Source organism: Chelonoidis abingdonii, chromosome 19, assembly GCF_003597395.2.
Source record: "Chelonoidis abingdonii isolate Lonesome George chromosome 19, CheloAbing_2.0, whole genome shotgun sequence".
Taxonomy (NCBI): Eukaryota; Metazoa; Chordata; order Testudines; family Testudinidae; genus Chelonoidis; species Chelonoidis abingdonii.
The window spans coordinates 1946704-1974414 of NC_133787.1; the positions used below are offsets into that span (position 1 = coordinate 1946704).

Genomic DNA, 27711 nt, shown 5'->3' on the forward strand with positions numbered 1-27711 from the left:
AAGCTTTTGTAAAAGTAGCTGTTTGACACTTTAATTTTTCAAGAAAAGGAGGATTTAAAAGTGGGGCAAAAAAAGTCCTTACGTGTACTATTGACACCACCCTAGAACAACAGAATGCAAAAGAATCCTAAAGAAATTCAGTTTCATCGACCCTGTTTACAAGTTGAGCTTTTTTCCATTTGGGTGGGAGAACAAGCAAGACAAGTTCACATGTGGCTCCTAGTCAGTTTCAGGCAGAAACTGGGTTTCAAGCACAGGAGGGACAAAAAACTCTCTTTAGTGACATTTTTAAAGGAAAACCCATGAAAACATTAGCAAGGGGGTTGGGAACTTTTTAACATTTGAAGATCAAGGCAGTTAGGACCAAAGAGAATTGTTCCAAAGAAGATTAACAATTTGAAAAGGCCATAGATAAAACAGACCTAAACTTTGTGAGGGCCCTCTGTTTTTCCAATCAGTTCAGTTCTCCTTGTCTGCCTGCCTTTCAGTGCTCTTTTCACAGCTGTCTTCTTAACTTTTGAGTCATTTCTCCCAAGATAGTGTCAGCGTCTTAATCAAAGGGCTGGACAACTTTTAATAAGGCCTGTGCAGGCGAGCAGCTGGACAGATTTCTTCGGAAACTCAGGTTGGCAGGAGCCTCCTTTTTATTAGGAAAATAACAAAGTGGAGCTTCCTGGTAAATCGAGAGAGCAGGCAGCAGACCGGCAGGAGACAGAGTGACTGGCTTCCTTGATTTTTTCATTCAGTGGTAACAGCTGAAAAGAACCATGTCCTAGCCACTGAGAACATCCTGGCTATATAGCTGGCTTTGTCATGACAGCAACTCACCAGAGCAATTTCATTCCCTCTGCAGGTAGGGGCAAATTTAGACCTGGTGTCACTCCAGTGACTTCAACAGGGAGGAGTTTGGCCTGACGAGTTCCCAGATACTATAAAGATGGAAGGATGTAGACTGGGGAGCAAAAGATCGTATAGCCCCCACTGCCCATTGTATATACAGTATCCCTGCTCCCCAGTCAGAGTCCTCCCCTCGGAAAGAGAAATGGAGTCCGGTTCTGCAACCCAACAGTGGATTCATGCACATCCCACCCATTATGGATGTGACTGGCTTCAGCTGAATTGCTGCCATCCTAAGCCCTGCTCGGCTTCTGCTGTGCCCATGAACAACTGCACATGAGATGCAATTACACGAATACCAGTCATTAGTTGGTATGGTCAGCAGGACACACAGTGCAAAGCATGCTGGGATATGACGGAGTCAGGCCAATTACTGCTCCCTCTGCATGTGCTGGCTGAAATGCAGGGCCCAGGCTTGGGGCCTGACTCAGGCTGAGTAGCATTTTGGTCCATGGGACTAGTCAATGTGAGTCAGGCTAGCAGGATCAGTCCTGACCCAACAGTGCCTCCTTGATGGTCACAGGGAGGAAGCAGGCGGAAGGAAAAAATGAGGATGTACACAGGCACAAGGGTGGGGAAAGGGATGAGGACGGGGAGTCAGAATCACTGATGGCAAAGGGGGGAAAGGGAATGGGAGGAGAGGCAGAGACTGAAACACATGCTCTGGGAGCTAGTGCCTCCTCACTCACAGGGAGGGCAGAGTACAGAAACGCTGATCCATCTCTGAGGAAGGAGCCAGCCAGACATGCTGCCCTTATCTTACAGGGACATCCCTTCCTTGGTGCCTAGCCTCCTACAGCACAGAGATTTGCCAGCATCGTCACAATGTGTGGACCACATCACAACAGGGAGCGTCTCTGTGCCGCCATCCTCTCGCCCATCAATCACTGTGTGCACCCAGCTCCCCTCCTGGCGACTGAACAGCTGCCCTGGGCCAAACACAGTAACTACTTATGTAGCCAAAGTACTTGGGGCAGTCGTGGGATTTGAATCTAGGACCTACCAAGCCGAAAGCAGAAAGGAAGTGGGAGGCTGGCCCCCCACTGAAACTTAGTGGGTTTTTGGTCTGTCCCTCCCACTATCAAAAGAAAGGGGAAGGGCCAAAGAGCAATCAGGATCGTGAGATTGTCAGTCCACAGGGCCAATGGGGAGAGGCCAACACTCCAAGTCAGCCCCATTGACAGGGCAGCCGAGCCAATGAGGGAGTCAGGAGCCTGGGGTCCCGTCCTCCCTGTGAGGTGCAGCTGCCTGAGTCACAGTAGGGCAGAGTCACAGTAGGGCAGAGCTAAGGAGTCACAGTAGGGCAGAGCTAAGGAGAGCAGCAGCATGGAGTCAGAGGTGGGCTGGAGCTGGTGCAGTGCAGACCAGCCGTGCCAACGGGAGCCAGGGCTGAGCTGGGATGGCAGGCATCCCTCATGCCATGAGTAACACCAGAGAAAAGAGTGCTGAGCAGCTGGGGAGAGCAAGGGGCTCTGGGGAGAGGGCCCAGCGCAAGCCCAGAGCCAGCTGTGAGGGGTGTCCCTGGGCCCATGGGCGGCGGGGGTGTGTGTGTCCTTTTTCTTTTAACTTTTTCTGTTTTCCCTCATTTTTCTTACAGTTGCTGCTTAGTAAATTGTATTTGGTTTAAGCTGTAAGTAATGATCAGTGGGCCAGGGATGGGGCTGGTGCAGAGAGAGCACCCCTATCCCTGGGCCTAAGTGACCACAACAAGGCTGGAATTAAACCTCCCAGGAATCCTGGGCCCAGCTCTATTGGGGGTAGCAAGCACTCTGCCATATAGGAGCATAGAAGGAATGTCCTCAAGGTCAGGCAGGCTTCTGGGTAAAGGAAGTGAGACTCAAGTCCTTTCTCTATCTGATTCCACTGGGGTAGTGCAGAAACCAGGAAAGTTCCCCACAGTAGTGGGACCATTCCCCCATTTGCAATGAACTGCCACCACTGGAGCTAAAGAAGTATGCATTAGCAGACTCGTACACCTCTTATGGGACGCAGTGTGGCCTAGCAGACAGAGCACTGAACTGGGAACCAGGAGACCTTGGTTATATTCCCAGCTCTGTCACTGGCCTGGTGGGTGCCATTGTGCAAGTCACTTTGCTGCCCTGTGCCTCAGTTTCCCCATCTGTCAAATGGGGATTATGCTGATCAGTGTAAGAGCCTGCTATTCTGTATAACAGCCATTAGAGGGCAGCAGATTGAGATTCCTCACTACCCAGAGTGCAGATCACACTTACTTGGGCAGGCAATATTAGTGCTGAATGGAAACTCAGAGAAGCCAAATCTTCGTGACCAGCCAGCTCCCCTCTGGTCACCATGAAGTGCTCTGCAGACCGTAGTCTGGGACATTAAAACAATATGCCCCACAGTTCTCTCTCATATTGCAACAATATGCAAAATAGATACAACTTTGATACCTCATCCCAGGTATGATTTTATACCACTGTCCCTGAACAATCAGCTTCTTCTTTGACCTGACAGTTGATGTAAGAGTTTTAGCCCTTCTCAAATCTTATTCTAGCTACGTCATTTTTATTGTTCCTATCAATGTCTAATCCTTTCCTACATCCCACTAAGCTCTTGGATTTAATCATTTCCTGCAGCAGTGAGAACCAGACCTCTTGGGTTCAGTTCTTGTCACTCCGACAGAGCAGAAATAGAAATGGTCCAGGAAAAGGCAGCAGAAATGATTAGAAGCCTGTAGAGACTATATGAAGATAAATTAAAAAGATTAAGATGCTTTCCTTTAGAAAGGAGATGAATGAGAGGGATATAAAATCATTATTGGGAGAGAGGAGGGTTCCCATTTGCCCAATCCCATAACATGGCAGCCGATGAAATGTAAATCAACAACTTCTACAGCCGATAAAGGGAAATTCTGTTTTATGCAATGCATAGTTAGCCAGTGGAACTCACTGCCACAATATGTTAGTGGGATAGAAGGAGGAATTAAACATGTATATGAATAGTGAGAACATCAGCAGCAGTTACACTAGCTGGGATAACAATCCATAATGAGCATCAGCTCATGCTTCAGGACACAAGGCAACCACATTAGCTGCCAGGGGTTCAGAAGATGTTTCTCCCATGGCTATTGGATTGTACTGTTGTCCATGTGGTAGGGAACCAAGGATGCATTTTCAAAGGTGCCTAAAGGAATCAGGTGCTCAGATCCCATGGAAATCCAGTGGGATCTGGACACCGGACTCTCTGAGGCTGCTTTGACAAGGCAGCCTAATGCAGCATGTGGCAGGATTCCCACTCCCCACTTCTGGAGTGCAAGGGGATCCATGTGTTCATGCTAGGATCTAATCCCCTAGCCTAGGTGGGACATCCTGGTCCCAAGGAAGCCAATGACAAGTCACCCACTGACACCAGTGGGGCCAGGATTTTCCCTGAGCATAGTAGTATCGATGAGAGCAACTTGTGGGAGCGATGCTGGCGCTAGCACCACTCACCTCTGCCATTTCAATTCTGCCATCTGCATTCTTGTCATACTTCTGCATGAACTCCTTCATCTTCTCTGCAAAGTTACCGTTCTTAGAGTCCTGTGAACAAAGCGAGAAAGTTTGTCCCTCTTGACCTCCAGCAGGGCCTCTGTGCCCACCGGCCCCTCCCGCTCTGTGACTGTGCCTGGTCAGTGCACTGGCTTCGAGCCAGGAAAGGATGAGAGAGAACAGCAAATGGGAAGGACACTGCTTGGATGTCGAACAGGCCAGTACATCAGAGAGGAGCCCCTTTCCCTCTTAACCCAAGGCAGGAAAGCCAACAGAATATCCTACCTCAGTGCACTAGGGTTAAATTACACTAGTGTCTATGTGCCCCGTTGCGCTAGGCTCTGTACACATGCACAAAGAGACAGGCCCTCCCTGGAAGAGCTCACAGTCTAAGTAGACAAGAAGAATTAGTCTCATTCCCAGCTAAGAAGCTGAGGCACAGTGAGATCGAGAGAGGCTCAGGGAGGCAAGGGCAGAGCTAGGAGGTGAATCAGATTTTCTGCATCTGAGGCCAGTGCCTTAACCCCAAGAGGACTCCCGTCTAGTCCAAGAGAGCAGATCGGCAGCTGGCAGGGAACACTCATCTATATGAGTCTGAGGTGCGTAACAACCCAGCCTCACATCAAACCAGGAAAAGGAGCTGCCCATGTGTCCCTGGCCAGCTAACGCCAGCTTTACAGATTACTCTGCAAAGGCTGCAAACCTTAGCAGTGAGTGTAACACGTACTATCCAGAGAAATCCTGTTAATGCCATTGCGGGTCCTTTGGGTGGGGAGAGGTTGCAGGAGCAGGATCTATTAATATAACTTGTGCTAAGATGACTCTATCTAAAGCTCCTATTGACTTGTTACACCTCACGGCTCCAATGTTAGCTCAGCACTGCTAACTCTCATGATTTATCATGAGGCTCACGCTATTTGGTGTTTTCTCTTCAAGCCCCAGCTCCTGGAGTCATGTGATTATAGGGGAATTGCAGCTTCCATTTAAAAAAAAGTAGGATTTGAGCACTTTGGTCTGTGGAGAAAAGCTGGAAAATGTGACCCCCTAAAGGCTCCAACAACAAATATAAAGACCCCAGAGCTCTTATTTTTGTGATTGGGAGGGGTGGTGGTGGTGGTGGGGAGAGTGGCCTGTGATTTTTGCAGGGCGGCGTTTGGCAATGTTGTTAATGACTCAAAAATGGCAAAGCAAATTTTGCAGAAACTTTCCTAAACAAACATCACCTTGGGGCTGAGACCAAGCCTGGAGGGCCAGATACTGGACACACTTATGACATGGACAAGCAGAATATTGTGTATACTGGGGAAAAAGACAATCAAACTACCCACATCCAGCTCTACTCAGCTTGCAAGTCATAGGAGCTGGAAAACAATAACCCAGCCTTTCCCCAAGCAGCAGACAGGAGTCTAATGGTCACCCTCTTTTCAGCACCCTCTTCCTTAGTTGGCTTGTCATTTACTCACTGAAAACAAGAAACAAGATCACGAGTTATGAGGCTTTGTTGCTAGAGTGTCTCAGCCATTAGAAGAGACCGAATTAAACACTAAACAATGGCTCAGCAGCAGCGGTTAAGAAGTTGATGTGCAGAGGAAGTGCTGTCGAGTGATTAGGGGAGGGGAACTAGGTGCTAGTGCTCCCGAATACTGTTCCTGATTCAGCCACGGACTTGCTTCATGGCCTGAAGCAAGTCTCTTCACCTTCCTTGTGCCTCAGTTTCCCTATTGTTAAAATAGGGCTAATAACATTTCTCTCCTAGGATTGCTGTCTGGCTTAATTAATTTCCATACACACAGCGGCTGGAGATCCTCAATGCCAGGTGCTATTAAAATTGTGTTTACTTTTGTTTGGGGCCAGTTCTTCCGTACGTGAATAATCTGATGGGTGGGTCCCTCTTTAAAGCAGCATGGGCTTGCCATGCCTTCTCACCTTCTGGCCTTTGCACAGCCAAAGCAGTAGAATAGGCCACTTGGGCAAAACCTGGTTAGGTGAGGGGTTTTCACTGGCCAGCAGGGGGCAGCGTGATGACTGGGGCTGAGCAGCGTTTGGTCAGCAGGGGATGGGCAACGGATCTGCTAAGCAACAAGCTTATACACACAGTATGTGTCTAGGCTCAGGGCCACCCAGAGGATTCAGGAGGCCTGGGGCAAAGCAATTTCGGGGGTCCCTTCCATAAAAAAAGTTGCCCTGTCTGGGCTCACGCCATGTCAAATGGCTTGGCCTGAGTGAGCAAACCTTGGCTGATGGGGACCCCAAACTGTGTGTGGAGGGGCCAGCGGCACAGAGTGGAGCTCATTCACTGCCCTCTCAGCACTCACATCCAACCCCCTGTAAAGGGAACAGAGCCCCAGGAGGCAAGAACAATCAAACAGCAGCCTGGTTATGCCACAGCCCCTCCGAGGCAGTGAGGTCCTGCTCTGCAAGGCTGTTTGGAAGAAGAGGAGATCGTGTTTCCAGTGATTCCATAATTTATGCGTCAGTTCCATTTGCAGCCTTGCATATGCTCCAGTGAATATTGCACAGACATCTGCCGGCAGGCTGCCAGGCTCCGTGCCACCTGTGCCAGCCTGATGATCACGTGGCAGCGGGCGAGCCTAGTTCAGTCTCACAATGGTGTGAGAAGGGTGCTGAGCTGCAGGGAAAGCTCGTCTCTGGCTTGCCTTGGCCAGAGAGGTCGCTCCATGGCCCAGAATATGAGGGTGATACTAGGGAGGAGGGGAGTAGAAAATGAGAAGAATATATGAGGCTTTTTGGGGATCCAACCCCCCTTCCCAAAACCCACTCCCGGATGTTAGGGCTAGAATAAAGGTTTCATAAGGAAAGAGATCAGAGCTGGCTCAGTGGCAGGGCTCTGTGCTGTCATGCAGGACAAGTGGCTTCAGGGTCCAGTTGGGACTAGCAGGGACTAGGCTCGGGCTGCAGAGTTGGTAGCTAGGGTCTGAAAGTAACAAATCTCCTGAGTTGCTCCGCAGTGGCTCTCTCAGCTGACTGAGGCCTGAATGACTTTCAGCCTGGTCCTTAGCCAGTGAGGACTGGCGACCGAACCCACTCCAGATGTTTCAAAATCACAAGTCGGTCCCCTCCAAAATCATGAGTTTTTGGGAAAAATAACCCATTTGGGGTGCTTTTTATTTGCCTACTGATATCAGAACCTTCAGGTTGTCCTCCGGTCACATTCTCAAGCTGCTCTGCTCAAAGCCTGAGGGTTAGAAACGTATTTGTATTGACCATTTTAAAGCTGTTCTATACTAACCAGAAGTAGCTGTGACCTGAATTCCCAGCGTTAGCTGCAATATGGCATCGCCAGCTGCTGGGGCCTTAACATCAGTCATGATGCAGAAGAGTGAGCGACCACTCTGCTCCTTGCAGCACAGCACCTCTAGCTCTATGCTGGGCTAGTGGGGTCAAAAGGGGAGTATCCCACCTACTGAACCTTTCACACACACACACCCTTCCTGTAGCTGGGGCATTGGGGCTGCAAAAGAGTCTCATGTAATCACTTGACTCCAGTAGCTGGGGCTTTAAGTAAAACATCAAATATGGCAACACAGACAGTGCAGCCTACAAATGCATATTTGCAATAGATGTTTCCAGTGTTTACAGAGAGGCCATAGGTTTTTTAGACCCAACTGTGAGCCATGTAATAATGTGAACATATGGGGGAAATATCCTAACTTCTCAGGACATGGAAATACTTGCCCAAGTAAAATTGGTAAGACACAGACTAATTACTAGCCAAATCCTGCTGACTTTGAAGAGTCGGGACCAATCATCATCAAGGCCTGGTCTACGCTACGAGTTTATCTCGAATTTAGCAGCATTAAACCGAATTAACCCTGCACCCGTCCACACAATGAAGCCCTTTATTTCAATATAAAGGGCTCTTAATATCGATATCTGTACTCCACCCTGATGAGGGGAATAGCACTCAAATCGGTATTGCCATTTTGAATTAGGGTTAGTGTGGGCGCAATTCAATGGTATTGGCCTTCGGGAGCTATCCCAGAGTGCACCATTGTGTCCGCTCTGGACAGCAATCTGAACTCGGATGCACTGGCCAGGTAGACAGGAAAAGCTCCGTGAACTTTTGAATTTCATTTCCCGTTTGCCCAGCGTGGAGCGCTGATCAGCACAGGTGACCATGCAGTCCCAGAATCAAAAAAGAGCTCCAGCATGGACCATACAGGCAACACTGAATCTGATTTCTGTATGGGGAGATGAATCTGTTCTATCAGAACTCCATTCCAAAAGACGAAATGCCAAAACATTTGAAAAAATCTCCAAGGCTATGATGGACAGAGGCTGCAACAGGGACTCAACACAGTGCTGCATGAAACTTAAGGAGCTGAGACAAGCGTACCAGAAATCCAAAGAATCAAATGGATGCTCACAGAAGGAGAGGCAACTGACAACTGTAGCTATCCCACTCTCCTGTGTTCCTGCACTCTCTGAAAACCATTTGAATTCTTGGCTGAGCTCCCAAAGCCTAAAGGGTCAAAAACATTGTCGTGGGTGGTTCAGGGTATATGTCGTCGCTCCCTGCCCCCTCCCCGCCCCCGAAAGCAAAGGGAAAAATATCCTCTCTCGCCTTTTTTCAATGTCACCATATGTCTATTGGATGCTGCTGGCAGACGGGGTGCTGTGGTGCTGAACACCAGCATCCCCTTTCCTTCCTTTGCGGATGGCAGACGGTACAGTATGACTGATATGTCATTGTCGTCCCATGAGTGCTCCTGGCTGGCCTCGGTAAAAAGGGAATGTCTCCTGGTCATTCCCTTCTTTAAGCTTTGTCTAATGGAAATTCAGTCCTGCCTGGAATATCATAGCAGCTGGAGGCTGGGCTGCCCTCCCCTCCCCCCTTTGATCTCTGCTTGCAGAGGCAATAAAGTCAGTGTTGTTTCAAATTCATGCATTCTTTATTACTTCATCACGGGATAACTGCAAGGTGCCCAGGAAAGGGTGGGGGAAGGGGGAAGCAAGCAAAGTGGTGGTGTTGCAGGGTATCCTAGATGGCATGCAGCTCGTATTTTGCGGGATGTCTGGGGTTTGAACCCGGAGCGGCCATGTTGCTCTCTGGTTTCTTTGTAGGCTTGCCTTAGGCAGGACTGACTCTCCATTAGACAAAACGTAAAGAAGAGAATGACCTGGGGAGTCATTCCCATTTTTGTCCATGTGCCCCCAACCAACCTCACCGAGGCCAGCCAGGAGCACCCATAACAGCAGCAGATGGTACAGTGTGACTGGTAACCATCATTGACAACTTGCAAAGCAGCAGATGTACAGTATGGCTGGTAACCATCTTTACTAACTTGCAAAGGCAAGAGGAAGCTGCTGTGTAGCACTGCAGTACCGCGTCTGTTAGCAAAATCCAGTCGACATACAGTGACAGTGAAAAAAGGCTAAATGGGCTCCATGGTTGCCGTGCTATGACATCTGCCTGGGCAATCCAGGGAAAAGGGCGCAAAATGATTGTCTGCCGTTGCTTTCATGGAGGGAGGATTGACTGACGACATTTACCCATAATCACCCATTACAAATTTTTGGCCCCATCAGGCATTGGGATCTCAACCCAGAATTCCAATGGGCAGGGGAGACTGCGGGAACTATGGAATAGCTATGGGATAGCTACCCACAGTGCAATGCTCCAGAAATCGACGCTAGCCTCGGTACATGGACACACACCACCAAATTAATGTGCTTAGTGTGGCCGCATGCACTCGACTTTATACAATCTGTTTCCAAAAACCGGTTTCTGTAAAATCGGAATAATCCTGTAGTGTATACATACCCCAAGAGGTGTAGCTTGGCACCCACACTGTGATTTTAGGTACCCGAGAAGTGGGCCTGAAACAGAGCGTTCAGAACCAGACTGCTCCAATGTCCAGAGCTGTTTGGAGCCAGAATTGGGACATCACACCAATCTCGAGTCAGTCCCAAGCCCCTGAGTACTTTTGAAGTTTGCTTTTCACTTCTGGGCATGGCCCCTAAAACTTGCCGGTGACGGGCACAGATTCCAGCTCCCTGAGAAGGGCTCTTCATTGCAACCCTCACAGGGAATGAGGCAACACTGGGCTGTGCAGGAGACTCAGGTCAGGAGAAGAACAGGGAAGGAGGGAACAAAGAGAAGGAAGAACAGCAGGAAGAGGAAAGGAAATGTGTTTTTCTTACCACTCCAGCCCCCTTTCTAGCACTTTCCAGCTCCTGGAAGAAGTTTTCCAGTTCCTTGCCTTCAATGTAGCCATTTCCTGCAAGGAAAACAAACATATGGTTAATAGTGGTGGAGCCAGGGAGGGGGTTAAGGCAGTGCTGGATTAAGGCCTGTGCGGAAAGGCCCAGCTCCTGGAGTCCTGTGATTACACCAGAATTTAAACATTCAGAAAAAAAACAAAATGAATTTCTAGCCTTTGTGGCTGGGAAGAAAAGCTTGAAAACATTGCCCAAGTGTAACCAATGCAGTGATGTCTGCCTGAGTCTGCGGAGAGCCTCCAACAATTGCTTGGAGAGGGAAATTGCCCCTTGTTTCTCAATAGGGGGCTAACTCCAAGACCTTCTGCTCCAGGGCGACCCACCAAACCCGGCCTGTCAGAGGACTGGGTGTAACAGGAGGAGTCGAGTGCAGCTGGTCTGGCCCATGTATCTAAGTGGTTTCACCTGGCTGCTGAAGTATGTCCTGAATTTCACCACAGCCTACACTGCTGCTCATGGTGGAGACAACAGGGCAGGCTCCATACTGCTTCTCTTGCCTCTCTGGGAGTGGAGGCCCCCCCCCACCTCCACTCCCAGCTGGGGCTGGGCCAGGGCACAGGGTTCTCGGGATAGAGCCATGAGGGGCCAGTGGTCCCAGATTGCCTTATCCATCCCCCAGTCCATCATGTGTGTATGCCACCCTTGCCACCAGGGCCGTCCTTAGGATTTATGGTGCCCTAGGCAGGATTATTAAACTGGTGCCCCTGTGCCTGTCTTGCTCTTAGTAACACAAACAAACTTACACTATTGGAAAACTTGCCACATGCATGTTATTAAAACCAGTTTAACTTAATTAGGCACCCTGTAATGCTGATGACGTGGCACTATAGAAAAAATTCTATTTGCATCATTCTGTCAAATCAATGTAATTTTTTTAATTTGTCAACATTTTATTGGAAATTTATATGAAAAGGTATTAAAACAAGGATTAGTTTTTAATTCAAAGCAATCTGTTTGGCTTTTTTGGCTGCAAAATCAGTAAGAATGTCATCGTATGACAAAGACAAAGTGATGTCTTGTTCGATTGCAAGAATAGCAAGACCAGTCAAGTGTTCCTGACTCCTTGTAGAGCGGAGATCGTTTTTAATGAGCTTTAGTTTTGAGAAACTCCGCTCTCCTGATGCTACTGTTACAGGAATAGTCAATAGAATACGAGTGGCAATGTACACATTAGGATATATGTCAACAAGTTTGCTGGTATGAGTAAACTGTACAATGTCCATCATCGATTTTGCATGTGGCAACAACTCAATTCTTCATACAGTTCAAGTCCATGTTAAATCAAAATGATCACCGTGCAAAATCAGGCAGGCTTCTCTAGGTCAGGGGTCCCGCAAACATGGGTGCCCCGGGCGCCATGGTGCCCGCAGGGGCCTCTTCAGTTGCCACCCACGTACTGGCGTGAGGACGAACATTGCCAAACATTTGCGCTGAAATTCGGCGCGCATTTCGGCGCCGAAAGCCTCTGGATAACACCACTTGCCACCGACAGCAGAGTCATCCAGAGGGGCCCGTGCGCCAAAATGCCGCAAAATGTTTGGCTAGGCATTTCGCAGATGTCGTCCGCCACCACCGGTCCTTCGTCTGGTGCCTGCCAGATGAAAAAAAGTTTGGGGATCGCTGCCTCTAGGTTTTTGCACTTTCTCATTATTCTCTTGTTTCCTATTTCATTGAATTTAGTCGCCGCTCAGCCCCACGTGCCAGCTGGATGTGAATGGAAACCCCAGAGCCAACAAGCAGGTTGAGTGGCTCAGCCAAGGTCTCACCGCCGGTTGCTCAGCCCGCTGCCAGCTGGGGTTCCTTGGGGTCCTCAGGCAGCCAGCGGGTGCTGAGTAGGGGCTGGCGGCCAGACCCCAGATGGCAATGGGCAGGCAGCCAGAACCCCAGAGCAATGGTTGGCTTAGCACTCAGCCTGCCCCTGCCATGCCATCAAAAATCAGCTCGCATGCCACCTTTGGCACAGTGCCGTTAGTTCGACCCTTGCCTGTTCATTAGTTAAGGACATGAGCAATTACAGTTGTTGGGGCTCATTTAGCAGAACAGGGCTATAGGAAAGTCAGTCAACATTGTTTCTCTGTATGAAACTGGACTCCTACCCATACAAAGCTGTCACAAAAATGTCAACAACAATTTCTGTTTGGCTAGATTTTTTTTTTTTTTTAAATACTGAATTGAATTCAGGATAGTTAGAAAGCACATTTTGGCAAGCAAATTTGCTGTAAATACAATCTAAATGGCAACACAAGTACTGCTCATGCTTTGGCTCAACCCCCAGCCTGCGGCTCCAACAGCGCAGTAGAAGAGGAAGTAGTGGAAAACTGCAGGACTCCCCAAAAAAGTCCCAAACCTTCTTGGAGCTGCAGAGTGGCAACAGCAAACCCTCAGGTCGATCAATGCCAATGCACGGCACCACGAAGTCACGCACCAACGGACCATGGTGAAGTTAGCACAGCATCTGATCTTAGGGATGGGGCACCCATGGAGCCACAGCAGCTCATCCTGCCCTGTGCAGCTCCCCCCGGATGAGATGGATCACTGCCAGTCCGGGGGAGAGACGCGCTGCCCAGCTAGGGTGACCAGATCCAGGTGTTCTGATTTTATGGGCCAGTCCTGATATTTAGGGCTTTGTCTTATATAGGCACCAATTACCCCCACCTAGGGTGACCAGACAGCAAATGTGAAAAATCAGGACGGGAGGTGGGGGGGAATAGGAGCTTATATAAGAAAAAGACCCAAAAATTGGGACTGGTCCTATAAAAGTGGGACATCTGCTCACCCTACCCCAACCCCCTGTCCTGATTTTTCATATATGCTATCTGGCAATCCCCAGCCCAGCCCTGTGCGACCCTTCCAATCCTGGCTTTCACTTTCAATCCTCAGCAAGCAGCCAGCCAGCCTCCCCTCCCGCCACAGCACCTCACCCAACCCAGCCCTGACGGAGAGAATGGGGGAGAGAGGGGTGTTCCGTGGGGGGGGGGAGAGAAACGGGGGGGTGCTCCGTGGGGCAGGGGGGAGAAGAATGGATGTAATGAGGGACAACAAAGGATACTGCCAGAGCCGCTGAGCCTGCCTCACCGCACACTGGGGGAAAGAGTCACACTCACAGGTGAGTTCCTTCCCCCACCACTTCCCAGCAGCCAATCCCCTCCCTCAGATTGCGTTGCATTCGGCTCTCTAGGACCCAGCAGCTCTGCTCTTACATGCTCCACTGCTTCCTGTCTGTCCAGGCTCCCAGCAGAGTGGTGCCCCCAGACCTAGTGCTGCCCTAGGCGGCTGCCTGTTCTGCCTATGGCTAAGGACGGCCCTGCTTGCCACACTCCCCTGGCCACAGGCAGGAAGGAGACTCTGTCCCCTACACTCAGCTCGGGAGCCAGTAACTCAGCCGGGTCAGGGAGCGGGCTCAGGAGAGAGCAGCACAGATTCAGGCAGTGTCTCTTCCCTGGATTTCCCTCTGGCACAATTCACTCCTGTGAGGGCAGAGACTGGTGCAGCTGGGGCTCGAACCTTCCAAACGAGGCACAGAACTCGGGCCAAAGAGCCTGGGCTTGTATCAGGAGAGAACTGGCTATGGGCCCACGGCACAACATTTTCGATCCAGGTCGGAAGCGTGAGGCTGTTGCAGCCAGGCTCTTGCCTCGTCATTGGAAGACAGGCAGAGCCCTGCTGGGTTGGGCCGAAATCAGACCAATAGACGCAGCCTCTGCTAACTGAAAGCATCACATCTGGCGCAGCTCCAGGCCAGGGCTGGCGCTTCCATTAGATGACCCTAGGCGGTCGCCTAGGGCGCCAGGATTTGGGGGGCGGCATTTTGTGCGCTCCCCACGGGGCACACAGGAGCTTCCGGTTCCGCTCCCGTCGCGCCGCCTAAGAAGGACCTTCTGCCGACATGCCGCTGAAGACAGCGGCAGGCAATTGAGCAGCTCAATGACTGCCGCTGTCACCTGCGGCATTTCAGCGGAGGGTCTTTCTTCGGCGGCGCGTTGGGAGTGGAACCGGAAGCTCCCGCGCGCCCCATGGGGAGTGCACAAAATGCCGCCCCCCGAGTTCTGCTCCAGGCAACACTTCGTTCCCACACATGCCTCTGTCTAACCCTCACCCTGCCTCATCCCATCCCCTCCTGCCCATCACCCCCCTGCTGACAGCTACAGCCCTGCCACAGCCCGGCCCCCTGCCCAGTGCACAGCGTGAGGGGTGTCACGGCTTTGCATCTAACCGCAGGGTTAGAAGGGACTGCAAGGGTCCTCTCGTTCAGGGTTTCTCAATCCGTGGGGAGCTGGGCTCCCTTCCCTGCCGCAGTCACTGCAACCTCTGGCTCCCAGCGCCACCCAGGCGTGGCCCAGCCGCCATGAGCTAGGTCACAACTTCACTCATACAAATGTGGTCCAGTTGGGGGGCAGTGCCAAACCGGAGTGGTGCTGCACCCCTGAGGTTGCACCATCTGCAGCAGAGAGCCAAGCCCACAAGTGCTGTAGGTGCCACCACTGTGGGGTGAGGCCAGCAGGATCCAGTCCCCTGGAAGGTAGGATCTGACCAAAACCACCTCAAGACCTCCATCCCCAGACTATTTATTGGGCCATGACTGGCCATAAACACTTACAAAGGGGTCGTGAGCCCACAAAGGTTGAGACCCCTGGGCTAGTCTGACCCCCTGCCAAGATGCAGGATTTCTTGGGGGTCTAAACCACCCAAGACAGATGGCTCCAAACCTCCTTTGAAAATTGCCACGGGAGGAGATTCCACAACCCCTCTAGACATCTGTCCCACTGTCCTATTCTTACAGATATGAAGTTTTTCCTGAGATTTAATCTAAATCTTCTAAGCTGCAGATTGAATCCATTCCTGCTTGTCCTGCTCTCTGGGGCAAGAGGGAACAATGTTTCTCCATCTTTGTTATAGCAGCCTTTTAAGTGTTTGAAGATAGCTATCATGTCCCTCCCCCAATCTCCTCTTTTCCAAACTAAACCTACCCTGTTCCTTCAGCCTTTGCTCGTATGACTTCAATTCCAGCCCTTCGAGCATCTTTGTCGCTCACCTCTGGATCCTTTCCAGTTTCTCCACATCCTTTCTATGCATTGGTCACCAAAACTGGACACACTACTCCAGCTGAGGCCTAACCAGCACCAAGTAGAGCAGAACTATCACTCCCGTGCGATGCCTCTGTTAATGCAACCAAAATTGCAATTGCTTTTTTTGCCACAGCATCACATTGCTGACTCACGTTGAGGTTGTGATCTACCACAACTCCCAGATCCTTCTTCGCAGTGCTGCTGCCAACCAGTTATGCCCATTTCACAAAACCCGGTTGCCTTACTTAGCTGTAAACCCACATGAAGGAAAGGAAAGATTAGCATGGCACCTTGTGAAATGCAGCACAGATTCTTTCTGCACCCTGTCTTTCTGCACCCATCTGTGGCAAGTCTGCCCTTCACTAGGCCAGGAAGCAGGACTCCTGCACTAGCTTCCAAATAGGAGTATGTAGTGCCATAGCTGCCTTATGCAAGCCCCAGATCACTGACTTGGAATGACCAGGGCCTTCGATCTCACCCTCTCTATTTGGGGTCCGGGTGAGTGGCTCAGGTGCCATCTCCATTTAACATTTACAGGAAGAACGGGAATAACGTGCCTGGTGGCTTGGAATCTGTCTGATTTCTGAAGCAAGAGGGAGGAGCTGACCGCAGCTAGCATGGTAGCCGGTAACTCATGAATAACCCTTCCCAATCCCAGGGGGAGATAGCATCCCGAGGACTAAAGCTCAATACCTGGAATTTACAGAGACCTTGTGACTTGGAGGAAACCAAATCACAAGAGACACTCTGTACCTCAAAGGAGCACCCTGGAACTCCCTATTCACCACTGTGATATGAATATGATGTGTTTGTACAAAGGATGCCTTGTGAGGTCTCATTTTGTAAGTCTTGATTTATTGAACAATAATATCCTGTTGGATTATGTCTGCTATCACTATGTGCAAAGCTCGAGGTATTGCTTTATGTGTTACTGAAATGTGCTGTGAGATTGGGAACACCCACAGCCAGCCTTTCAGTTACAACAAAGGCGTAACCATCAATAGCCAGATGGTCGTTAATGGCTCATCAATGCACAGTCCACTAGCCCAGAGGCTTCTCAGAGAAGGCAGGTACACAGTGGAGACAGCCTGATCCACACGTCACAGCAAGGACCTTCCTGGCAGCTGGAATAAGCCATAAAACGAGACACTGACATAATCACTTGGCCTCTTCCCTGCCCCACCCAACTCAACACCTGGAAGAAGGTCTGGAGGATAGAGGGCTTGGCTGCACTGGCACTTTACAGCACTGAAACTTTCGCGCTCAGGGGTGTGAAAAAACACCCCCCTGAGTGCTGCAAGATACAGCGATGTAAAGCCTCAGTGTAATCAGTGCTGCAGCGCTGGGATTGCGGCTCCCAGAGCTGGCGCTCCAACCACACTCACACTTCAAAGCGCTGCCGCAGCAGTGCTCCCGCAGCACGGCCGCAGCAGCGCTTTGAAATTTCAAGTGTAGCCATACCCAAAGACTTCAGGAATGGTAACCTGCTTGTACCCTCTGTCAGGGTGAGAAAAGCTGTTTCATTCAATTCCTGCTTAGACTAAACATTTAGAATTTAGAATGTGTGGTATCTTTTAATTTTCTTGAGGTAATGATCTCTGACTTTATGCCTCCCATTAACAATCACTTCAAATCTCTCTCTCTGTCATTAACAAACTTATTTTAATGTTGCCCTTACCAGCGAGTCTGTCTGAGGAATGTGCTTGGGGAATGTGCTCATGTTACAAAGGCTGGCGCCAGCCCACTTTCCTTTGGTGAAGTGACGAACTAGATAATGAACTTACACTGGCCAGGCTCCTGACCAGTGCAAATTGGTACAGTTCTGGGGTGCAAGACTGGGGAGCTGGGGGGGATTGGCTGGAGCCTCCCCACTGATGGGTCATGAGTTGCTGAGAGATCATTCATGCAACTCAGTTGGGTGTGTCCCTGCCAGTGGATGGCTGTGTGAGTGCAGGGCCTGTCAGTATCACAGTGTGAGAGACAGCCCAAGGTGGTGGCTTTAGAGGACTCAGCGAGTCCACAGTCCAGGATGCACCTTGGGGACCCCGCCACAGCATGTCAACAACCCGGCAAGATCTCACACAGAGATTCACTAGGTGCCATCCAGCAGAGCAAGACCTAGTCTGCTAGCCTCCCAGGTTAGCCTGTCTGGGCCAGCTCCAGCAGCCAAAGCCTTTCCAGAAACTCAGACCTATAGCCCTAAGCAGGCCTGTGGGCTGTTGTAACCTGCAACAGTGGGCCGGTCTGTCTTTCTATGGTACTTATATGGCCCCCAATACCGTAGTATCTGAGCACCTCACAGTCCATCACCGTATTTATCCACATAACACCCTGGGAGGTAGGGAAGTGCTATTATCCCATTTTACAAATGGAGCTAAGTGACTTGCACAAGGTCACATGGGAAGTCTGTGGCACAGCACTAGGTGTCCTATGTACTATGCTTCTGCTCTTAAGCGCTGAACTATCTGTCCCCCGTACTGAGCGTAACAGGTGGCTGGTGTGTGATGTGATTAGTGTCAAGTTATGGTGGAATCCAGTGGATTTGGAACCTCCTCCCCATGTTTGAAAGAATCTCGCCTCTCTCTCCTGGTCTCCAAGTGCTCAGAACGAAAGCCCAGGGCTGTCTTACATTGGGTTGATCTGGGGCCTATGTAGCTTTGTTCCAACCCTGGCTCCGTAGTTAACAGTCTGGCAGCATTTCCATTATAAACTCTCCTTTCAGGGGCGTGCAGCTCAGCCCCAGCTGCTCGGTCTGGGCTGAGACTTGCTGCACAGGGTGTCAGCCCACCCCCTACTTCTCTCTTCTTACCAATCTGAGACTATGTCTCCACTACCGCAGTAAGTCGACCTACATCATGCCACTCCAGACACGTGAATAACACAACGGGAGTCGATGTAGCTTAGGTCAACTTAGCACAATGTAGACCTGCAGTGAGTCGACGGGAGATGCTCCTCTTGTTTGGGTTGAAGTACTAGGGTCGACCGGAGAGTGATCTGCGGTTGATTTGGTGGGTCTTCACTAGACCCACTAAATCAACTCCCAGTGTGTCAGTCGCCAGAGTGTCGATCCGGCTGTAGTGTAGATGTGACGTTATAAGTATAATATAATATCTCATTGAAAGGTGACAGGGCCAGAAAGAGTTAATTAACTCACCTCACTCACTGACCTGAGTGAACCTTAAGAACCATGGGTGAACCTTAAGAACTGGTTAGCAAGGTCTGTAAATGCACAGAGCTTTGAAATGCAAGTCTGCATTGTTAGAGGTAGAAGGGGAGGTGTTTGCTCAGGTCTTATGACGTAAGCAAACAAGTCTTGTCTATTGCTATAGTTTTAATTCAAAGATCAAAAAAGGAATATTAGCATTTAAGATGATACTTGAGTAAAATAGTTATCATTGTCTATGCGTCGTCTTTGAAGGTTGTCGGTACCTGTATCTGAACTGTTTAAATGGATAATAACCTGTTGCTAATCAGGTGTTTGGGAGAAGCCGAGTTAAGCCTATGTTTTCTCAGGTCTGGTCTACACACGTGTTTAAATCGATTTAAAGTAGCGTTAAATCGATTTAACAGCTGTACCCGTCCACACTACAACGCCCTTATATTGATATAAAGGGCTCTTTAAATCATTTCTGTACTCCTACAAAGGAGAGGAGTAACGCTAAATCGATATTTACATATCGATTAGGTTAGTGTGGACGGAATCGACGTTATGTGCCTCCCGGGCGGTTATCCACAGTGCACCACTGACCGCTCTGGACAGCAATCTGAACTCGGATGCAGCGGCAGTAAACAGGAAAAGCCCGCGAACTTTGAAATTACGATTTCCTGTGTTGCCCAGCGTGGAGCTCTGATCAGCATGGTGGCGATGCAGTCTCCAATTCAAAAGACCTCCAGCATGTACCGTACGGAGAATACTAGATCTGATCTGCTGTATGGGGAGACAAATCTTCTATCAAAGCTCCGTTACAGAACACGAAATGCCAAAGCATTTGAAAAAAATCTCCAGGATACACAGTGCTCCGTGACAAGCGTAACGGGAAACAGAGACTCACAATGGATGCTCAGGAGGAGGAGGTGTACTGAGGATCCAGCTATTCCACAGTCACAGCAGCTCTGAAAAGTATGTTTTTATTCTTGGCTGAGGCTCCCATGTCTGTAGGTTCAAACACAGTGTCTGGCGTGGTTCAGGAACAGCGTCCTCAGTTTTCTTCCCCCCCCCCCCACCACGTGAAAGAAAAGGAAAGAAATCATTTCTTGACTTCTTTCAATGTCACCCATGTGTACTGAATGCTGCAGGGAGACGCAGGTGCTGCAGCAGTGAAGAGCAGTATCCACTCCTTCTCCCCCTCCCGTGGTAGACGGTGCAACAGGACTGGTAACCGTCCTCATGAACCCCGATGCCTGATAACTGGCGCATATCTAACATGCTGGCATGAGCAATGATTCCTGGTTTACTCCCGTAGATAGGACAGACGGCTAATAAGCATCTTCATCATAGCAAGACTGGGGCTTCAGCCCCCTCCCTTTCCTGTGTAAAGAAAAGATCTGTCTATGCCTGGACTGTCATAGCAGCAGCATGCTGGGCTCCTTCCCCCGCACCGCTTCTTGTCCTGCCTGACTGTCATATCCCCGGGAGGCTGCCTCCCCTCATTTATCTCACTCACAAGTCTTCTGTTTCTTATCCTGCATTCTTTATGACTCATGACACAAATTGGGGGGGGACACTGCACGGTAGCCCGGAAGGTTGGGGGAGGAGGGAAGCAATTGGTGGGTTGTTGCAGGGGCACCCCCTGTGAATACTGCACGGAGCAGCTGTGTCTCTGATACACTGGTCTCTAGTACACTTGCCCATATTTCTAGGCAGGACTGACCTTATTTAGAAACCAAAGGAGGGATTGACTCGAGGGAGTCATCCAGTTTTGTTTTGTGTTTGCACTCCGCCGATCTCAGCCAGGGGCACTTCATGATAGCAGTGGACGAGTACAGAGGGAAGAGATAACCAATCACTCATTGCCAGTTTCCTCTGCAGTAGACGGTACAGCAAGCAAAGGTGGAATGCTGCGTGTAGGCTGGAGTATCGCCTCTCTGTCCGCAGCATTCCAGTACACAGACGTGCTGGAAAAAAAAAAAGGCTGAACGGCTCCCTGGTTGCCGTACTATGGCGTCTGCCAGGGCAAGCCAGGGAAAACGCGTGAAAGGATTGTAGGCTGTTTGTTTTCCCAGAGGAGAGAATGGACTTGCGAAACCATTTATGCAACCACCCGGACAATAATGATTCAACCCAGAATTCCAAGGGTGGGGGACTGCGGGACATGCGATTAGCTACGGTGCGGAGGGGCGGGGATAGGAGGGGGGGGGGGGGGAGTGTAGGCGCGGGCGGGCGCTGGGGCAGGAGGAGGTCAAGGAGGGCGACGTGGGTCGGGGGTGAGGGGGGGGGGGAGGCGAAGGGTGCGCGAGGGCGGGGTGTCGGGGTGGGGGTGGTGGGTTGAGTAGCCTGGGAGGCGGGTGCGGAATGAGGAGGAGGGGTGGGAGGCAGAGGCAGGAGGGACGGAAGTGAGGTGGGGAGAAAGCGATGGGGTAGTAGGCTGGATGAACAAGCGGGCAGCGGGTAGCGTTAGCGGGGTTGTCGAGGAAGGAGGGGAAGGGTGGAGGGCGGAAATTAGGGAAGGGTGGAAGAAGAGTGAATGGGAATAGCTACCACAATGCATGCTCGGAAATTGATGCGGAGCTTCGGAACCATGGCGCACCAATGCCAAATTACTGCCTGGTGTGCCGCCGTGAAATCGAATTTATAAATATCTGTTTTATAAAACCGATTTTAGCTAATTCGATATTATCCCATAGTGTAGACTGGCCTCAGCGAAGGGCGCTGGAAATGTATAGAAGCCTGGGACACGTACCTTCTTCAAATCAGATCTGCTTTTGGGTTTCAAGAAGGGGGAAACCTTAAGCACAAGGTTGAGATCCCAGTCATTGACTGGAGCCACCCTGAATATGGAAATTGGACTATAACTATAGATGATTTCTAAAAGGACTTTTGGCAACTACAAGCTCACCTTGCTGTGCATCTGAACCTCAAGAATTGAATTCAAGTCTGTCTGTATATTGACCTTTTAACCAACTCTCTCTCTTTCTTTTTAAATTAATTTTAGCTTAGTTATAAGAATTGGTGTAGCATGTATTTTAGGTAAGATCTAAGTTAATAAATTGACCTGGGTATGTGGCTAATCCTTTGGGATTGGAAGAACCTTTTCTTTTATATGATGAGATAAGATTTTCAGGAATCATCATCATATGTTTGACAGGTGTGTCTGGACGGAGGCCTGAGGCTGGGCACTTTAAGGGAACTGCGTTGTTTAAACTTCTGAGTAACCAGTGAGGTACTACAGAAGCTGTTTTGTGTTAGCTTGGTAAATCTAAGTATTGGAATAATCACCAGCGTTTGGGGTTTGTCTGCCCTGTTTTGTTTGCAGTTCACCCTGATTAAGTGACCTCAGCTGGCTCCCACGGGCAGTACCGTCGCAGTAGACACGGCCTACGAGCATTAACCACGGCCCTTTTTGAAATTGCAGGTGAGAGGGGGAAAAGAAAGGTGGGTCCAATTCTGATCCTGCTTAGAAGTCAGGCTACAAAAATGGCTTTGTTAAAAAGGAGAAATGTGGTAAGTGAGTCTCCCACAACTTGATCAGATCATTGCTTATATTCTGAGATTAGACATCAGTCAATGCACGAATAGTAAAAGCAAATCAATCACTGACCATGCAGCAACTTGTCCTAAAAACGCTTTCATTTGCCTTCTGGTTGTGCATAATGACACCTTACAGTGATCTTGCTCCTTCCTGATGCCTCAAAAGATTGCAGAACCAGAGGAATTATTTTGATCACCACTAAAATGCGGCCACTTCAGGTGTGGAATGTGGCAGTCTGTAGCCATTTTACAATTCATTAAATACAAACCCGAGATATGAAAACAAAGAACCCTCCAGCAACAAGCCCCTCTACAATGGAAACTGGCCAGGCAGACGGAAACGAAACCAAAATCTCCACAACCCTGACTCCCAAGAAGAGGCCAAACATCCCTCAGAAAGATGGAGTTTGCAGCATGCCCCAAAGGCCAGGCTAGGACTGCTTCAGACACAGGAGGGAGGGAATTCCTAAGTCAATAGGTGCTCATGGAAAAGGCACTGTCAAAAGCACAGTCTTTTCAACTAGCTTGGTCACGTCCAATGTTCACAACTGCTGCAGCAGCCTGGCAAAGTGCTAGAGGCCTCTCTCAACTACTACTAATCCCTAGCTCTGATCTGGCACCGTCTGGCTGTAGCTCTCAAAGCACCTACAAAGGAGGTTAGAATCATTATCCCACAGGGGATGGGGAAACTGAAGCACAGAGAGGGGAAATGACTTGCCTAAGGTCACCCAGCAGGCCAGTGGCAGAGCTGGATAGAACGGAGGTCTCCTGAGCCCCAGTCCAGTGCTCCATCCATTAGGTCACCCTGCCTTTGAGATCCCACATTTCGTGGGTCATCACCCAACATCTTGCACTCCACTCAGAAACCAACAAGCAGGCACTGCTGATCATGAATGGGTGGGTCTTGCTCACATGCTCAGGGTCTCACTGATGGCCACATGTAGAGTCAGGAAGGAGTTTTCCCTGAGTCAGATTGGCAGTAACCGTGGGGGTTTTCACCTTCCTCTGCAGTGTGTGGGTGCAGGTCACTTGCAAGGATTATCTGGGTGTATCTCACGTAAGCAGTTCTCTGCTCTCCTAGGGGCCTTCTGTTCTCTGCCAGTGGCACATCATACTCTAGTCTTCTGGGGCACGTAACGCCTTGATCTCATTTCTTTTGTTGTGTCAGTGGGCCAGTGGCCAGTGGCCTGTGCTATACAGGGGTCAGACTGGATGATCTGGTGCTCCCTTCTGGTCTGGCACTCTCTAATGGCAAGTACTCCACCTAGCAAGCTGACAGCTGCGTTCTGCGTCAGCTTCCACGTGGCGTTAAGGTGGCCATGTAGAGCGTCCACCCTAGAGGCTGTAAAGATGTGGATTAGTTTAGGGAGGCAGGATGTAAGTCCACAAACTGGAATTTGTCCAGCACACTGAGACCCTCATCCCTGCCATGATGCTAGGTCCTTGTCCCTTGCCATCTTATCCGAATGCTGAATACTGACTTGGGCGTTACCAGGCCACAGGCTGGAATGGCCCCATACATCCGCCTGCGTAAATGGCCCTAAACACCATTTGGAATCTTTGCAACTGATGGAGAGAACATCTATGGATGGAAAAAGCTGCCTTAATCCATATTTATCCAACCCCCAGAAATGGCTCAGGAATCTCTCTCATGAAAGGGTCACAACAAAATTAAATCCAACCTCTCACCTGGGACATCGAATAGCCTGTATCCCGATGCTCTACATTACAAGCATTCTTTGTTAGGAATGGAAGGGTGGGGAGGGAGGATGCCAGGGTTGAAGCCTAGAGTTACAGGAAGCTTTACTATGGTTTCAGACTTGAAACTCGGCTCAGGTTTGCCAAAAGATTCTTAAAACTGGGCCAAGATTCCAACAACCCTGGGCTGGTGTTAAGTTTTTCAGCAGCAACCATGCCCGATCCTCTGGATTCACTTGTTTTTAATCCCAACTGAGGCAAAACCTTGCTCATTATTCCTCCTCAAGAGGTACCAATGAGAGCCAATGCCTGGAAGTTGAAGCTAGACAAATTCAGACTGGAACAAAGGTGTACGATTTACCAGTGAAGTAACTAATCACGGGAGCAATGCCGTGGTGTCCTGTGGGACGTTGGGAAAGGCCCTTAGCCTCTCTGTGCAATGCGGATAATAATGCTTCCCTGCCTGACACGGGTGTTGTGAAGAAAAAGACACTAAAGATTGCATTGGACAGCTCAAGGCATGTCACAAAGTGTTACACAGGAAATAGGCATTTATTATTTATTAGGGTTATGGTGGCTTCTCCATCTGTGGCAATTTTTAAACTCAAGACCAGATGTTTTTCTAAAAGATCTGCTCCAGTTCTAACAGGTGTTAGTTCAGGGAAGGGCCGAGTGCTCTGCAGGGAGGTCACTGTGATCCCTTCTGTCCCTAGAATCTCTGAGTTGTGCCAGGTGCTGTAAGCACCTACAGTGAGAGACAGTTCCTGGCCTACAGCCTAAACAGACAAGGGGGGGGAGGGAACTGAGGCCTGGCACAGAGAAGGTTTTGCCCAAGATCACACAGCAGGTCAGGGATCATGCCAAGAAACCAGGCAGGGTTGCCAATTCCACATAGCAGGAAGTCACCTGAAAAATCGCTAGATGTTGTTGTTTAAGCACTCAAGCCATGGCTACACTGGCACTTTACAGCGCTGCAACTTTCGTGCTCAGAGGTGTGAAAAAACACCCCCCTGAGCGCTGCAAGATGCAGCGCTGTAAAGTGTCAGTGTAATCAGGGCGGCAGCGCTGGAATGCGGCTCCCAGGCTGCAGCTACACCCGTAAGGGAATGTGGTTTACAAGCAGCGCTGGAGAGCTCTCTCCCAGCGTGGCGGCGTTTGACTACACTCACACTTCAAAGCGCTGCCGCTGCAGCGCTCCCGCAGCGCTGCCGGGCAGCGCTTTGAATGTCTAATGTAGCATGGCTCAGAGGAGTAAAAATGTCACTAAACAAAACGTTGAGAGAATTCAACGTATAATCTACCATATATCTCTATTGTATATGCACCAGTCACCTAAATCATTGACAAGCAGCTCAGTAATGTTAATAAAATCATTCCAGCTGTTCTCATCCATTCTGTTGCACACCAAGTCAATGTCATTATGTCTCACTGAGCATGTGTTTGGAAGGAGTCGCATTCCAGGGCTTTTGGGCTGAGATCACTATAATCTGCAGGTGAGGAAAAGTTTGTGGGGGCTTGTCATAAAACAGAGAGCTAAGGGTTAATGTTTCTTTTACCGTAAGGGTTAACAAAGGAACCAACACCTGACAAGAGGACCAATCAGGAAACCGGATTTTTCAAAGCTTAAGGGAGGGAATTTGTGGGGTTCTTGGTCTTGGTCTTTGTCTGTTCTGTGCTCTCACAGCTATGAGAGGATCTATTTCCATCCTTCAATCTTCTGTTTCCCAGTTGAAGTACAAAGGTAGCGAACGTATAGTCTTTTAAATGGTTTTGCTGTATTTGCGTCTGTGTATTGGCTGGGTGAGTCTTATATGTAATTGGCTATAAGTACTTTAATGTACTTGTTTTGGGGTAGGCTGTTTATCTTTTTTCTTGTTTATTCATTTTCTATAAGGAAGCCCTGTATCTTACCATCTAGCTTACAGAGAATGGTATTCTATATTATTTCTTTTTTTTATATAAGTTTTGCTTTTTAAGACTGTTGATTTTTTTTTCTAGTTGACCCACCTAGGAAATTGGTGGAGAAGACAGGAAGACAAGGGGAGAGGGAAAAACTGCTCTCTGTGTTTTAACTCTCCTAGTGTCCCAGGGCGGGAAGAAGCTACGGGGAAGAGAGGAGAATCTTTTCTGTTTCCTTGTCTTGGATTTGTCTCTTGTGGAAGAGAGGAGACATGCTTCTTGGTATTGTGATGTAAAGAGGCTGCATCAGTAATCTCAGTTAGCCAGAGAGGAAATTCTGGGTGGGAGAGAGGTGGGGGGGAATGGTTTATTTCCCTTTGTTGGAGACTCAAAGCATCTGAGTCTTGGGGGTTCCCTAGGGAAGGTTTTGGGGAGATCAGAGTGAGCCAAGACACTGGATAATTCTTGGATGGTGGCAGCGAGATCAGATCTAAGCTGATATTAAGCTTAGAGGGGTTCATGCTAGCTTCTCAGGTTATGAACATTAAGGTTCAAATCTGAGTAGGAAGCTACGACAGGGCTAATTATATAGTTTGCTGAAGCCAGGCGCACTTTGGTGAGAGCAGCACATTAGCCAGGGCTTGTCTTTAGTCACGTGTTCTTTCTCGCTGCTCCGTAGTAGGTACCGCACCCTGTGATGCAGGGAAAGACGGCTATTGAAGTGGGCAGGGCAGGGCAGGCAGGTTAGCCAGTGAGGAGAGCTGCACGGATGGAAGGTGGGGTGGGAGAGACAGGGCCATGTGCCCCAATAGGGTGAAGGGCACCATGTCTCCAAGGAGGAAGCCCTTACTACAGGATCAAAGGTGGAGCTAGCTTGATTTCATCTCCCCTTTACTCCTTCCCCTGGCTGGCCTGGGGTTAGCTGCCCAGCTGGGGGGTGGTTGGGAAGGGGTCCAGCTGGCAGATTTTTATTTTTAAATCTATTCTCTTGGTTCCCTGCAGCATCGAGCTCAGGTCAGGGAATGCCCTGGCTCTCCCTTTCACTAACCTGTCGGCTCAAATTCAGGCTGGCCAGGATGTAGTAAAGAGTTCAACAAACAGAGAGGATAATGACCTTGTGCCAGGCCTTCAGCCCCACCCAGGGCTCAATGGTCCTTGTCCCTGCCTTGCATCAGGGAGGATGGAGGGGGTGTTATATCCCCTGCCTTGGGGTCGGTATGGGAACCCAGACTCCTCCCTCTGCTCTGGGTTCTAGGCTACTGACCCTGTACTTAACAGCTAAAGGCGCTTCCTCAGACTCCCTACTGCTTCCCCAGGCTCCTTCCGCTGCCCCCCAGCCCTGTTCAGAGCTTGATGCCTTCCAGTGGTTTGTCACTGGAGGGTCCAGGTCCCTATGCTAGTTCCTGCCATTTTGCAGATTATTCTAGCCTGGCTCCCTGGCATCTCCTTATGCTTGGTCTGCAGGCTCTCAGACCAGCTGTTGCTGGTCAGCGAGTTAACCACAGCTAAAGAGGGAGTCACTCTGCCCCTTAGTGGCTGGGGCAGGATGGGATTTATACACCCCAGCACAGGATCTCAAACTTTTTGATAGGCCCTGTCTGCATTACAGAAATTTTAGTACAAAGTCGGCTTAACCTGGTAACTTACGAAAGTAAAGCGCCCTGGTTAGTTACACCAGGGGAGATTTCTCTAATATGGGCAGGGACATAATGTGGCCATGTCTTAATAG

The 27711-nt window shown here is 49.7% G+C and overlaps 1 protein-coding gene across 1 annotated transcript in view; it reads right to left on the reverse strand.

Annotated features, from left to right (window-relative positions):
* CALB2 (calbindin 2) overlaps positions 1–27711 on the reverse strand; it is a 58890-nt gene that overhangs the window by 13564 nt on the left and 17615 nt on the right. The window contains exons 2-3 of the mRNA XM_032784084.1: positions 10554–10630; positions 4350–4439 (exon numbers count right to left, since the gene is read on the reverse strand). Of these exons, the coding sequence (XP_032639975.1) occupies positions 4350–4439; positions 10554–10630 (167 nt within the window). The remainder of the gene's footprint in view (positions 1–4349; positions 4440–10553; positions 10631–27711) is intronic.